The sequence below is a fragment of the Tachyglossus aculeatus genome, chromosome 5 (genome assembly GCF_015852505.1).
Source record: "Tachyglossus aculeatus isolate mTacAcu1 chromosome 5, mTacAcu1.pri, whole genome shotgun sequence".
Classification (NCBI taxonomy): Eukaryota; Metazoa; Chordata; class Mammalia; order Monotremata; family Tachyglossidae; genus Tachyglossus; species Tachyglossus aculeatus.
The window spans coordinates 61,515,997-61,530,909 of NC_052070.1; the positions used below are offsets into that span (position 1 = coordinate 61,515,997).

The 14,913-nt window shown below is 52.8% G+C and overlaps 1 protein-coding gene across 2 annotated transcripts; it reads left to right on the forward strand.

Annotated features, from left to right (window-relative positions):
- Positions 1–7: 7 nt before the first annotated feature.
- Positions 8–13,764, forward strand: LOC119928673 (translation initiation factor IF-2-like). 2 transcript variants are annotated; one of them, XM_038747144.1, is made up of 5 exons: positions 8–68; positions 3,548–3,676; positions 7,760–8,588; positions 11,912–12,088; positions 13,110–13,764. In XM_038747144.1, the coding sequence occupies exons 2-5, from the start codon at positions 3,673–3,675 to the stop codon at positions 13,480–13,482; spliced, it is 1,383 nt and encodes a 460-aa protein (XP_038603072.1). In that variant the 5' UTR covers positions 8–68; positions 3,548–3,672; the 3' UTR covers positions 13,483–13,764. The 2 variants fall into 2 exon arrangements, with proteins under 2 accessions (XP_038603072.1, XP_038603073.1); XM_038747145.1 differs by having other exon boundaries at positions 13,107–13,154.
- The last annotated feature ends 1,149 nt before the right edge of the window (positions 13,765–14,913 follow it).

Sequence of the window (14,913 nt, forward strand, 5' to 3'; positions counted from 1 at the left end):
GGCGCTAGTGTCTGGCGTTGCTAGGGGCCGGCGGCGGACCGGCTCCGGACATGGCGGCGGAGGGGCAGGTGCAGAGGGGAGGGGGACGGACAGACTGCAGGAGGAGGAGGAGAATAATAATAATATGATAATGATACGATGGCGTTTATTAAGCGCTTACTATGCGCGAAGCACTGTACTAAGCGCTGAAGGAGGAAGGGGAGGAGGAGGAAGAAGGAGTCTTCTAGACTGTGAGCCCGCTGTTGGGTAGGGACCGTCTCTAGATGTGGCCAACTTGGACTTCCCAAGCGCTTAGTACAGTGCTCTGCACACGGTTAAGCGCTCAATAAATATGATTGAATGAATGAAAGAAGGCGAGGAGGAAAAGGAAGAGTAGGAGGAAGGGGAGAAGGAGGAAGGAGAGGAGAAGGAGGAAGAGAAGAAGGGGAGGAGAAGGAATCAATCAATCATATTTATTGAGCGCTTACTATGTGCAGAGCACTGGACTAAGCGCTTGGGAAGTACAAATTGGCAACATATAAAGACAGTCCCTACCCAACAGTGGGCTCACGGTCTAAAAGGGGGAGACAGAGAAAAAAACCAAACATACTAACAAAATAAAATAAATAGAATAGATATGTACAAGTAAAATAAATAGAGTAATAAATATGTACAACCATATATACATATATACAGGTGCTGTGGGGAAGGGAAGGAGGTAAGATGGGGGGATGGAGAGGGGGACGAGGGGGAGAGGAAGGAAGGGGCTCAGTCTGGGAAGGCCTCCTGGAGGAGGTGAGCTCTCGGCAGGGCCAAGGAAGAAGGAGTCTTCTAGACTGTGAGCCCGCTGTTGGGTAGGGACCGTCTCTAGATGTTGCCAACTTGGACTTCCCAAGCGCTTAGTACAGTGCTCTGCACACGGTAAGCGCTCAGTAAATACCATTGAATGAATGAAAGGAGAGGAGGAGGAGGAGAAGGAGGAAGATGAGAAAGAAGAGGAGGAGGAGGAGAAGGAAGAAGGAGAGGAGGAAGAAGAAGAAGGAAGGAATGTAAGAGATTAGAGGAGAAGGAGGAAGAGAAGAAGGAAGAGGAGATGGAAGAAGGAGAGGAGGAGAAGGAAAAGGAAGGAGAGGAGAAGGAGAAAGAAGAGAAGGAGGAGTGGGGCAGGGCACTCACCCCCACCGAGTGCAGGAGCGGGCTGAGTGTCCTGCAGCGGGAGCAAGGATGAGGTCCCCCCAGAAAGGGAGGAGAGAATGTAAGAGCCAGATTCATTCATTCAGTTGTATTGATTGAGCGCTTACCCTGTGCTGAGCACTGTCTTAAGCGCTTGGGAGAGAAGCAGCATGGCTCTGTGGAAAGAGCACGGCCCTGGGAGTCATGGGTTCTAATCCCGGCTCTGCCACTCGTCAGCTGGGTGACCCTGGGCAAGTCACTTCACTTCTCTGGGCCTCAGTTCCCTCACCTGTAAAATGGGAAGGGGAAGGAGGTAGGGCTGGGCAGAGATAAGCACTTAACAAATATCATCAGAAAAAAAAGGTTCCGTGGGGGCAGGTGAAAGCAAGTCCAGACAGGGTTGAATAAGGCCAAGGTCAATCAATCAATTGTATTTATTGAGCGCTTACTGTGTGCAGAGCACTGTACTAAGCGCTTGGGAAGTACAAGTTGGCAACAGATAGAGACAGTCCCTACCCAACAGTGGGCTCACAGTCTAAAAGGGGGAGACAGAGAACAAAACCAAACATACTAACAAAATAAAATAAATAGGATAGATATGTACTAGGTCCCTAGTAGAGGAAGCGGGCAAGATACCCAATCAATCAATTCATTTATTGAGTACATACTGTGCGTAGAACACCGTACTAAGCACTTGAGAAAATACAACATGGAGTGGGTAGACATCCACAGATTGAAAAATAATAATAATTACGTTAAGCACTTACAATGGGCTAAGCGCTGAGGTGGATACAAGGTATCCACCTCACGATACGAGGAGTGTGGCTCAGTGGAAAGAGCATGGGCTTTGGAGTCAGAGGTCATGGGTTCAAATCCTGACTCCACCAATTGTCAGTTGTGTGACTTTGGGTAAGTCACTTCACTTCTCTGTGCCTGTTACCTCATCTGCAAACTGGGGATTAAGACTGTGAGCCCCCTGACTGTTGTCCCCTGGGACAACCTGATCACCTTGTAACCTCCCCAGCGCTTAGAACAGTGCTTTGCATATAGTCAGTGCTTAATAAATGCCATCATTATTATTATTATTAAGGTAGTCAGGTGGGACAGAGTGCTTAGTACAGTGCTCTGCACACAGTAAGCGCTCAATAAATACGACTGAATGAATGAATGACAGTCACTGTCCCAGAAGGGGCTCTCAGTCTAAGAAGAGGGAGAACAGATATTTAATATGTTTTGTTTTGTTCTCTGTCTCCCCCTTCTAGACTGTGAGCCCACCGTTGGGTAGGGACCGTCTCTATATGTTGCCAACTTGTACTTCCCAAGCGCTTAGTACAGTGCTCTGCACACAGTAAGCGCTCAATAAATACGATTGAATGAATGAATGAATGAATGAATGAATCCCCATTTTCCAGATGAGGAAACTGAAGGAACTCGCCCAAGGTCACAGCAGGGCCAGCTGCGAAACTAGGATTAGACTTTAGGTCTCCTGATTTCCAGTCTTTTGCTCTTTCCAGTCTGTGTCCTCAGGATTCATGGCTTTTTGTTTTTGAATGGTGTTTGTTAAGCACTTACTATGTGCCAGGCTCTTCATTAAGCTCAGAGGAAGATACAAGGTAATTAGGGTGGACACAGACCATGTCCCACATGGGGTTCACGATCTTAATGCCCATTTTACCGATGAGGGAATTAAGGCAGTGGACAAGTGAAAGAGCCGGGATAAGAACCCAGGTTCCCTGACTCCCGGGCCCAAAGTCTATCCGCTAGACCACACAGTCTACTCAGATCTATCACACTAAAATTGGGAGAGCGACCATCCTGGGATGGCAGTTGAATTCGACCATAAGGCGGAGGGCCACTCAGGGTGCTAGGCATTAAGAAAATTGATTTAAACTGCCCTGCATTCTGTGAATGCAGTCAGCCACATCTTAGGCATAAATCTCCATCTCCTCTCCCCTCAAGGGCATCGTCTAAAATTAAATACCCAGGATAAGAGAGGAGCGAGGTTCAGTGTACCGCGGATTAGATCTTGGTACGGGATGCCCCGACTTGGCGAGGGAGATGAAGAGCTTGGGACACACCAGCTCCCCTGGAGTCAAACTCGTTTCTCTTTCTGGCTCTTTGGTTTCTGAGGACTACGGACTTGGGGATCTCCCTTCTCCGTCTCTCCCTGGAAACCCCGAAATTCCCTTATCGCTCCCGGCAGAGTCGGCGAGCCTCTTCTCGGTGTGCACGAGGACAGATAGAACACGGAGTCCGTTCGCCATGAGATCAGTACGGTTCTAAACCGTTGAAGATTGAACTCTGAATGCAAAAGAAATGTAAAGCCGAAAAGAGAAACACCAATCCTCCGAGGTCCAGTAATTCTGTTTTTTGGTTGTGTGTGTTTTTCATGAAGAGAGAAGAGTAGTGATTAACACTCAGAAAACCACCAGTAGCCATCATCTCAGCTTTCAGGAATTAGCCCCAAACCAGACCCCGTCTGTTGGCCGGGAAAAAGCTCCATTGTTCAAAGAAGAAAATATGGGTAAGTTGCGTTGTGTCTTGCCACCCGTGGACTCATACTGCCGTGAGCTGGCAGCGGCTCTGACCTCGCTGGGGGCGTTGATAATGAGACCTCTTTGCCTCTCAGTCCCGTGGCGTGGGTGGGGAAGGGCCCTGGAGACCCCCCGGGAGGAAGGGCCCGCAGTGGGCTCAGCGTGGGGTGACGCTAAATGGGATTTCGTTGAACCTCAAGCTCTTTCAGCAAAAACCACTTGGCAACTAAACTGAAGCGACCAGCTGAACAGGCAAGGCGGCGGAGTGGCCTGAGAGTCAGAAGGCCATGGGTTCTAATCCTGACTCTGCTCCTTGTTTGCTCTGTGATCTTGGGCAAGGCACTTCACTTCTCTGAGCCTCAGTTACCTCATCTGTAAAACGGGGATTGAGACCGCGAGCCCCACGTGGGACAGGGACTGTGTCCAGCCCAATTTGCTTGTATCCACTCCAGCACTTAGTACAGTGCCTGGCACATAGTAAGTGCGTAACAAATACCACAATTATTATTATTATTTTTATTATGGCTTTTCAAATAATTATGTCTTATCTTTTGTACAGCACTCTTTTCCATTCCCAAAGTATCTTCGCTTCATGGGAAGCAGCGTGGCTCAGTGGAAAAAGCACAGGCTTGGGAGTCAGAGGACCTGGGTTCTAATCCCAGCTCTGCCAATTGCTTGCTGTGTGACCTTGGGCAAGTCACTTCACTTCTCTGTGCCTGAGTTCTCCCTCCTACTTACCCTCCTCAGTTACCTCATCTGTAAAACCGGGGATTGAGACCCTGAGCCGCACGTGGGACAGGGACTGTGTCCAGCCCAATTTGCTTGTATCCACTCCAGCACTTAGTACAGTGCCTGGCACATAGTAAGTGCGTAACAAATACCACAATTATTATTATTATTTTTATTATGGCTTTTCAAATAATTATGTCATCTTTTGTACAGCACTCTTTTCCATTCCCAAAGTATCTTCGCTTCATGGGAAGCAGCGTGGCTCAGTGGAAAGAGCACAGGCTTGGGAGTCAGAGGACCTGGGTTCTAATCCCGGCTCTGCCAATTGCTTGCTGTGTGACCTTGGGCAAGTCACTTCACTTCTCTGTGCCTGAGTTCTCCCTCCTACTTAGATTGAGAGCCCCATGCGAGACAGGGATTGTGTCCAGTGAGTCAGTCAATCATATTTATTGAGCACTTGCTGTGTGCAGAGCACTGTATTAAGCGCTTGGGAGAGTACAATACAATAGTATAACAGACACATTCTGCATCTACCCCAGCACTCAGAACAACGTTTGACACATAGTAAGCGCTAACAAATACCATTAAAAAAAAAAGAAAAGTATCTCATTTGATCTCCATAGCCTCCCGGGAAGTAGGGGGAGGCAGATTTGATTATCTCCATTTCACAAATGAGGACCTGAGTCCCAAGCTCGGCCGGGGTCATAAAGCTAACCAGGCGCAGCTAACCTGGTTAGAGAAGCAGCATGGCGCAGTGGTTAGAGCACGGGCCTCGGACCCAGCAGATCACGGGTTCTAATCTCCATCCCCTAACTTGACTGCTGTGTGACCTTGGGCAAGCCTCTTGGCTTCTCGGTGCCTCAGTTCCCTCATTTGTAAAGTGTGGATTGAGATCGGGACCCCGCGTGGGACGGGGACTGTGTCCAACCCGATCTGCTTGTATCCACCCCAGTGCTTACTACAGTGCCCGGCACATAGTAAGCGCTTAATAAATACCATTTAAAAAAAAATCCCATGGATTCCCAGGCTCACGCACTTTCACTACACCATGCCTCCAACCACTTCAGTCACCAGCTGGTTCGATGAGGCCTGGGGAAAACCTCACCAAAACAGTGGTTTTGTTATTCGGTAATTTGTCATCAAGAAGTTTCACTCTGTGCACTTCTAAAGGGAACCGGGGTAACTGTCTAGAAAGGAACGTGGCTAAGAATGAGGTGACCACTCCCCACCGTGGTTCTTTGCCAGATAATAATTGTGGTATTTGTTTTTTTGTTGTTGTTGATGTTTTTTGTGGTATTTGCTAATTGCTTACTATGTGCCAGAGACTATTAAGGGCTGGGGTAGATACAAGCTAATCAGGTTAGACAGTCCATGTCCCACGTGGGGCTCACTGTTTTAATCCCCATTTTACAGATGAGGTAGCTGAGGCCCAGAGAAACGTAGTTCATTCATTCAGTTGCATTTATTGAGCTCTTACTGTGTGAAGAGCACTGTACTAAGTGCTCAGAAGAGTACAATTTAACAATAAACAGACACATTCTGTGCCCACAATGAGGTTACAGTCTAGAAGAAGGGCTCAGTGGAAAGAGCCCGAGCTTTGGAGTCAAAGGTCATGGGTTCTAATCCCGGCTCCGCCACATGTCTGCTGTGTGACTTTGGGCAAGTCACTTAACTTCTCTGAGCCTCAGTTACCTCATCTGTAAAATGAGGATTAAGACTGTGAGCCCCACATGGAACAACTTGATCCCATTGTATCCCCCCAGCGCTTAGAACAGTGCTTTGCAAATAGTAAGTGCTTAACAAATGCCATTATGATTATGATTATTATTATTATTATTATTAGAAGGGGAGAAAGACATTAATATAAATAAATAAATTACAGCTACATACACAAGTGATGAAGGGCTGGGAGAGGAGATGAGTAAAGGGAGCAAGTCAGGGTGATGCAGAAGGGAGTGGGGGAAGAGGAAAGGAGGGCTTAGTAGTAATTGTGGTATTTGTTAAGCGCTTACTGTGTGCTAGGCACTGTACTGAGCACTGGAGTGGATACAAGCACAACAGCCCCTGTCGCACATGAGGCTCACATTCTCAATTCCCATTTTACAGATGAGGGAACTGAGGCATAAAGAAGTGAAGTGGCTTGCCCAAGGTCACACAGTAGACAAGTGGCTGGGCCGGGATTAGAACCCATGACCTTCTGATTCCCAAGCCCAGGCGCTATCCACTATGCCATGCTGCTTAGTAATAATGTTGGTAATTGTTAAGCACTTACTATGTGCAGAGCACTGTTCTAAGCGCTGGGGTAGATACAAGGTAATCAGGTTGTCCCACGAGGGGCTCACAGTCTTCATCCCCATTTTACAGATGAGGGAACTGAGGCCCAGAGAAGTGAAGTGACTTGCCCAACGTCACACAGCTGACAAGTGGCGGAGCCGGGATTTGAACCCACGACCTCCGACTCCAAAGCCCGGGCTCTTTCCACTGAGCCACGCTGCTTCCCCTAGTGAGGGCTTAGAAGTGACTGGCCCACAGTCACAGAGCAGACAAGTGGCGGAGCTGGGATTAGAACCCAGGTCCCCCTGAGCTCCAGACCCACTAGACCTCACTGTTTGTTCAGCATTTACTATGCGTCGAACACCGTGCGAAGCGCCGGGGTAGACACAAGTCCATCAGGTCCTAACCAGTCCCCACCCTCATACAGCTCACAGTCAACAAAGGAGGGAGGGCAAGTATTTAATCCCCATTTTCCAGTTCGAGGAAACTGAGGCACGGAGCAGTTAAGGGATTTGCCCAAGGTCACGCTGCAGGCGAGTGTCAGGGCTGGGATTAGAGGCCAGGTCCTGTGACGGCCGGGTCCGGCCTCTTTCCACTGGTTCAGTGGAGTTGAGTGATGGTCACTGACCCCTGGGCCTCATTTAGAAGATCTTTGACTTACGAAAGCATCCCGGCCATTGCAAGAACAGACAACATGGGACAGTCTAGTCCTTTCAGGACTACGGGGCAGACTAATCCCCGATCCGACGCTTCTCTGCTGCGTGACCTCGGGCCGGCCGTTTAACTTCTCTGGGCTTCGGTTCCCTCATCTGCAAAATGGGGATTAAGCGCGTGAGCCCCGTGTGGGACATGTGGACTGTGTCCAACCAAATTGACTTGAATCTACCCCGGTGCGTAGAACAGTGCTTGGCGCGTAGTAAGGACTTCGCATGTCCCATAATTGTGAGCGGAGGGAAGGGAAGTTGTAAGGCGAAACCTGAACAACGGATCGAGAGGAGTGAGGTTTCCCAAACAGAGTACCGTTCTGTACAGCGTGTCTTCTTTCTCCCCGCCTCACCACCCCCCGGCAGCCGGCCGTCCACCTTCCGTCCGGGGCAGCCCCAGCGTCGATGACCTCGAAGAAAGTCTGCAGAATCTTACGGTCCAAGCGGACGGCTCGGCCTCCGGCTGGGGTTTCGACAAGGACGGCCCGGCCGCGCCCTGGAGCCCCTCCGTCCCCAAGATGTCGGGGGAGTGGGGCGCCCCGGGTCCGGGGAGAGGCCCGCCTCAGCCGCCGGGGCAAGCCCAGTGGTCTCTAGGCCCGAGTCTCCTGGCCGTGCCAGCGGGGAACTGCCCAACCCCACGGGGCCCGGGCCTCTCCCTGGCGTGGCAGGCGGCCGGGTTCGCCGGTCAGCGGGCCACAGGCGACGGCCTCCAGTCCCCCAGGGCCCCGCCGGTTGAAGCGGCCCAGGCCTTCCCCATGCCTGGCCGCCCGGCCGGTCCTCAGGCACATGGCGTGAGGTCGTTGCTGCCCGTGAGAGTCGCCCCGAGGTCCCGCTCTCCGAAAGGGGTCGGCGCGCCTCTAGCCACGGGGCGGTCCCTGTCTCTCTCCCGCCCGGGGGCCAACCGCTCCCGGTCCTTCTCTCCGGCTTCCAAGAGGACCCGGTGGTTCCGCTCCCGCTCCCAGTCGCCCAGGCACCTGTGGCGGTGCCAGCCCCCTGCTCAGCCGGGCAGGCCAAGGTCCGGCAGGAAGAAAACGGCCCTGACCAGACCGTCTCGATCCAGAACCTACAAGCCGGGGCCCTCGGGGACCGGCTCGCCTCCCGTTGCCGGGGCGCGTGGGGCGCCCAGCTCTTCCTGGAGTCCTCACGGCCTCCCCGCCTTCGCCGCCCGCCCCGTGGCCCAGGACCTCAGAGAAAGGTAAAAACGAGGAGGCCGCTTGATTCCTTTTGGATTGGCTTGAACTTTGTATTTCAGGGCCAGGGCCGGCGCTCATCTGGACTACAGCAGCCGCAGGTGTGGCCACACCCCACAGGCCTTTCTGATCCCATTGTGTGGTACTGAAGCAGCGTGGCTCAGTGGAAAGAGCGTGGGCTTTGGAGTTTTGGATTGTCAGCTGTGTGACTTTGGGCAAGTCACTTCACTTCTCTGGGCCTCAGTTCCCTCATCTGTAAAATGGGGATTTTTTTAATGGTATTTATTAAGCGCTTACTATGTGCAAGGCACTGTTCTAAGCGCTGGGGAGATAACAAGGTGATCAGGTTGTCCCACAGGGGGCTAACAGTCTTAATCCTCATTTTACAGATGAGGGAACTGAGGCCCAGAGAAGTTAAGTGACTTGCCCAAAGTCACACAGCTGACAAGTGGCGGAGCTGGGATTTGAACCCATGACCTCTGACTCCAAAGCCCGGGCTCTTTCCACTGAGCCACGCTGCTTCTCTAAGACTGCGAAGTCCCACGACTGTCCCACGTGGGACAACCTGATCACCTTGTATCCCCCAAGCGCTTAGAACAGTGCTTGGCACATAGTAAGCGCTTAACAAATACCATCATCATTATTATTATTATTACTGTCCCAGGTGTTCAGTACAGTGCTCTCTACATAGTTTGCCCTAGCGAATAGAGCACAGGCCTGGGAGTGAGAGAAGCTGAGTCCTCATCCTGGCTCTGCCACTCATCTGCTGGGCGACCCTCGGGCAAGTCACTTGACTTCTCGGGGCCTCAGTTACCTCATCTGTAAAGCGAGGATTAAGACTGTGAGCCCCAGGTGGGACAGGGACTGTGTCCGACCTGATTAGCTTATATCTACCCCAGCACTTAGAATAATACTTGATCTATAGTAAGCACTTAACAAATACCATAATTATTATTGTGAATAAATACCACTGATTATTATTAATAATAAAAATAATAATGACATTTATTAAGCGCTTACTATGTGCAAAGCACTGTACTAAGTGCTGGGGAGGTTACATATTCTATTTATTTTATTTTGTTAATATGTTTTGTTTTGTCTCCCCCTTCTAGACTGTGAGCCCACTGTTGGGTAGGGACCGTCTCTATATGTTGCCAACTTGTACTTCCCAAGCGCTTAGTACAGTGCTCTGCACACAGTAAGCGCTCAATAAATACGATTGAATGAATGAATACAAGGTGATCAGGTTGTCCCACAGAGGGCTCACAGTCTTCATCCCCATTCGACAGATGAGGGAACTGAGGCCCAGAGAAGTTAAGTGACTTGCCCAAAGCCACACAGCTGACAATTGACAGAGCCGGGATTCAAACCCATGACCTCCGACTCCAAAACCCGGGCTCTTTCCACTAAGCCACGCTGCTTCCCCTAATTGATTGATTTAGGAGGGGCTGAAGGCTAAGAACCCAAGTGTCAATAATCAGTAGTATTTATTGAGTGTCTGCTGGGTGTTAAACGCTGTACTAGACACCACTAGGCACAGAGCTATTATTAATTGTGTTTATTGAGCGCTTACTATGTGCAAAGCACCATACAAAGCACTTGGGAGAGTACAATATAACATCAAAACCATTCCCTGCCCACGACAGCCCCATAAAAGTAGAAGACACGTTTCCTGCCATCAAGGAGCTTACAGTCCAAGGAGAGACAGGCTGATATTCATCAGTCAATTGCATTTATTGAGCGCTTACTATATGAAAAGCACTTACTAAGCGCCTGGGAGAGTACAGTATAACAGAGTCGGTAGACGTGTTCCCTGCCCACAGCGAACTTTTATTAATTTATATTTACAGAAGCAGCGTTGCCTAGTAGAAAGAGCACAAACCTGGGAGTCAGAGGATCCGAGTTCTAATCCTGACCCCACCACTTGACTTCTGTGTGACCTTGGGCAAGTCACTTACCTTCTCTGTGCCTCAGTTACCTCATCTTTAACATGGGGATTAAGACTGGGGGCCTTATGTGGGTCAAGGACTGTGTCCAATCTGACTAGCTTCTATCTATCCCAGCACTTAGTACAGTGCCTGGCGCATAGTAAGCGCTTAACAAATACCATTTTAAAAAAAGAACCGGAGGCAATTATTAGTCTTATTCTTATGTAACGAGGAAAGAAAAGTGAGCAAGTGAATAAGTAGGGTTCGTCAGTCTCTATGCCCAGAACCAGGGGGTGGAGAGAGTCACGACCCAGGATGTTGAGAATCAGGCGAGGCCTCAGTCATCATCAGCGGTATCATTGAGCACTTACTGAGTGCAGAGCGTTGTACTAAGCACTCGAGAGAGTAAATACAACAGAGTTGGTTGGCACGTTCGCAGCCCAGGCCTCCTGGGCGAGGTGGGCTTTTAGGAGGGCTCCGAAGGTCGGGGCAACTGTAATCTGGTGGTTTTGAATGGGGAGGGTGTTCTGGGCTGGGCACCCGGTTTGAATGAGCGGGCAGAGGTGGAGCTGGTGAGGGCGAGGAGCAGTGAGAAGGCGACCTGGGGAGGAGCAGGAAGTACGAGCGGGCCAACAGCCAGGGAGGGATGCCGAGCTGTGGGGTGCGGAGAGCTGGCGGGCAGCCGAAAAGCCCGTGGCTAGCAATTTGGCTTCGCCGTTGTCCCCCGGGCTGGCAGTGCCATGACCCAACCGAACTGGGCTGTTCCCCCCAACTTGGCCCTGAGCCACCTGGGCTTTGGGTTTGAGAGGCTCCAGATTCAGCTGCTCCTATCGGAGCTCTGGCGGACCTTGGCTCTCCCACGCCTATCCAGGGCCCTCCCTGACTGACCCGGCTCGGCCCAGCCAGCTAGCCCAACTTGAGCAGTTTCCCTTCACGCTCACAGGCAGTGACCCCGGGAACTGTAGTTACCAAGGGCCTTGTGTTCAGTACCGTGCTTGGCATCTTCCCTGGCAGGGTGGTAGACCCCAGCCACTTGGCTGGTGGCCCCGGTGATAATAATAATAATAATAATCATAATGATGATGGCATTTGTTAAGCGCTTACTATGTGCGAAGCACTGTTCTAAGCGCTAAAGGGGATACAAGGTGATCAGTTTGTCCCACATGGGGCTCACAGTCTTAATCCCCATTTTACAGATGAGGTAACAGAAGTGAAGCGGCTTGCCCAAAGTCAGACAGCTGACAAGTGGTGGAGTCGGGATTAGAACCCCTGACCTCCGACTCTGAAGCTCATGCTCTTTCCACCGAGCCACGCTGCTTCGCTAATCAGGGGGTGGGAGGTGGGGAACGGGGCACCCAGAAACACCCAAATTGGATGCTAGTGGGCTTCATCCCCTCCAGGCTCTCCGCAGCACCTGTGGGCAGCGGCTTTGGGTGCTCACTGGCAGAAATGTCCCTGAGCCACAGGAAACTGGCATCGCTCCGCCTGAAAAGCCGGTGTGGGGACCAGGGCTTGGGTGGGCAGCCGAACCGGCAGCTGGAACTAGAACCCACTCCTCAAGGCCCAGAGCCCAGGTGGTAAGTCCCCCTCCCCGCGACCTGGCTCACCCGAGCCTCCCCAGTTCCTACCCGGGGTTAATCCACCCACCCTGAGGCCGAGGGGGGATGACAACGCTGTGAAGTAGAGCCCCACTCCCCTGTCCCCCCAGACAAGAGGTTCTTGGTCAGGGTTGCCCCTGTTCCTCCCCGATTCCTGTCCACCTCCATCCCCGCACTCTCAAAGCCCCGGGGCCCAGTTAACATCATCCCGAGTGATGGGAGGGAGGGCTGCATGTGTTGTCCGACACCAGGTACGTTCCTGCTGCTGGGGAAGTTACCTCATGTGTTGGGGGTGGGAGGGTAGTGTGGCTTTCCAAGACCCTTCCTCGCTCCCTCCCTCCCTCCCTCCCCAGTGCTGGGTGTAGCCTGCCATACCCTGGGCTGCGATTTCCTTTCTGTGCTGGGGTTCCCCTCTGGCCTGCCTCGGGGTGCTGGGGTGTTGTTCTGTCGCTCAGAAAAGGAGGCTTGTGGTCCATGAGGCTCCATCGTGTTTCTTGGCTCAGCTTGGTGCTGGGGCCGGCAGGGAGTAGGGCCTCTCAATTGGGGGGATTTCCTGCCAGGTGGAGTCCCCTCCCTGAGGGGCTCCCGGCTCCCCTTTGTGGGAGGCAAGACCCCGGCTGGATCTCCCCCGCCTCCAGCTCCCCCCCCCCACAACCACAAGAAGCCACCCAGGTGTCCTCCATCCAGCCAGGAGGTCTCCCAGGCCCCACCCGAGGGGATGGTGGACCCAGTCCAAAACCCCGACTTCAGCTTCCGACCCCTGCTGCCTGTCACCATCCGCAGTTAAGCCCCCAGTGCAGATGTGGGCAGAAAGGACAGAAAGGAGGTTCGCAAGAGAGTCTGGGGTCCAGCCAGGGCCTGGGCTCCAACTGAGAATGCCCTTTCTCCCCGGTGCATGGTTGGTTCACCATCCTCATCCCCCAGAGGACGACGGGACACTGGGCCATTTGTTCCCGTAGAACAGCGATTGACAGTGTCTCTTGCTCCGTTACCTCAGAAGCAGCCATTCGGCTACCAGATGGAGCCCAGGTTCAGCAGTGGGATGCTTAGTGGGCCGGGGCTGGGACCCGCCTCCGGGTCACAGGCCCTTGGAAACCCAGAAGAGACCAGCGCTGGCCAAGCCCACTCCCGCAGCAGCGCAGAGATCTGTGATCTCCCTCGGACCCCTCGACGCCTCTCCTCCCAGAAGCCTCAGCCCAGAAGGGATCTCAGGGCTTGGAACCGCATTCCGGCCGAACTTCCAGCCGGTGGATGGGCTCAGGTCTCGTCAGTGTGGCCAGATCCAGAGTCCCCACTCTCCCCCGGCAACCCCCGTGCTCTCCTTGCCCGGTTCCCTTCTTCAACACCTGCCTGGGGGCCTGGGTCTCCTATAGAGGTGGCTGCTGGACAGAATTGGGGGCTGGGAGTCCCGCACTGTGGCCCATCTGCAGGGCCTCGAGGCCGGGCTGCATTTCGGCCGCACGGCGGGGCCAATTTGGAGGGGCCGGCCCAGACGTTTCTGGCTTGGGACGAGACCTTCCCGTCTCCGCTGCTAAGCTCCTAAGGAGTCGCCGGGCCGAGTCTGGCGCTGAGGCTGGTGGACGATTCCGGGCAGGAGCTGGCTTCCGTTTCCCAGGCTGGGTTTCCCCAGCTCCCCATCTGCACACCTGGATCTCTGTGACCAGTGACGGGGGATAGGTAGGTGAAGCGGTGATGAAGTAGGCATCCTGCGTGGAAGCATTCAGATGCCCTGGCGGGGGCAGTGACAATATCTCTAGGCTTCCCCAGACTCATTGCCAAAGTCTGGGGCAACCAGAGGGAATGTCCCTCCCTTTCACCTGCAGCAGCTCCGAGGGTGAGCTGAGGCTGGCAGGACAGTCGGCTCAGTGCCAGGGTGGGAACCGGAGGCTCCTTGGCCCCCGGACCACCCGCCCCAACCACTCTGGCACCACAGAGTGGCCTCATGAGGTTGAAAAATGGTGACCTAAAGACCCCCATCTCTGCCCGGTGGAAAAGGGAACAAAGGGGTCAGTCCACTGGTCTGGGGCAATTTCAGTGGCCACGTTGGTCAATAAAGGATTGTGATCCAAGATGTGTATGTGTGTAAAAGGAGCAGAGAGGAAGGGGATTGTTCAAAGCAGCAGTTGGTAATCCTGCCTTCTGGCTCAGGTTTAGGGGCAAACACTAGGGCTGCCTCCTTTGTTCCCCGGACAAAAGACTTCAGAGACTGAATAACCTTCCTATTGGGGAATTTCCAAGATGACTGGTGTCCCGTGCCCCCGCAGTCAGGGGAATTTGAAGAACGTTGTGGACTACCTGGGATTCAGGACAATCTGCCAAACATAAGTGGCTTGAGGGTGCACGGGCAGCTGGCCCCACAGCCCCCCGGGCCAGGCCCAGCCTCAAAGGGGAAAGTCTGCTCTCCCAGCCCCATTCCCCACCCCCCGCACCGGGCAAACCTCCCAAACCACCAGCCTCAACCCACGTAGGTTCCCAGGGATAATAAGAATAATAATTTTGGTATTTGTTAAGCTCTTACTATGTGCCAAGCACTGTTCTAAGCGCTGGGGTAAACCAGGTTGTCCCACATGGGGCTCACAGTCTTAATCCTCATTTTACAGATGAGGGAACTGAGGCCCAGAGAAGTGAAGCGACTTGCCCAAAGCCAGACAGCTGACAAGTGGCGGAGTCGGGATTAGAACCCACGACCTCTGACTCCCAAGCCCGGGCTCTTTCCACTGAGCCACGCTGCTTCCCATGGGATGGAGGTGCTGTCATTGTAGCAACACCCGACTCGGAAATGATCCTGGGGTGTGTCAGTTTCC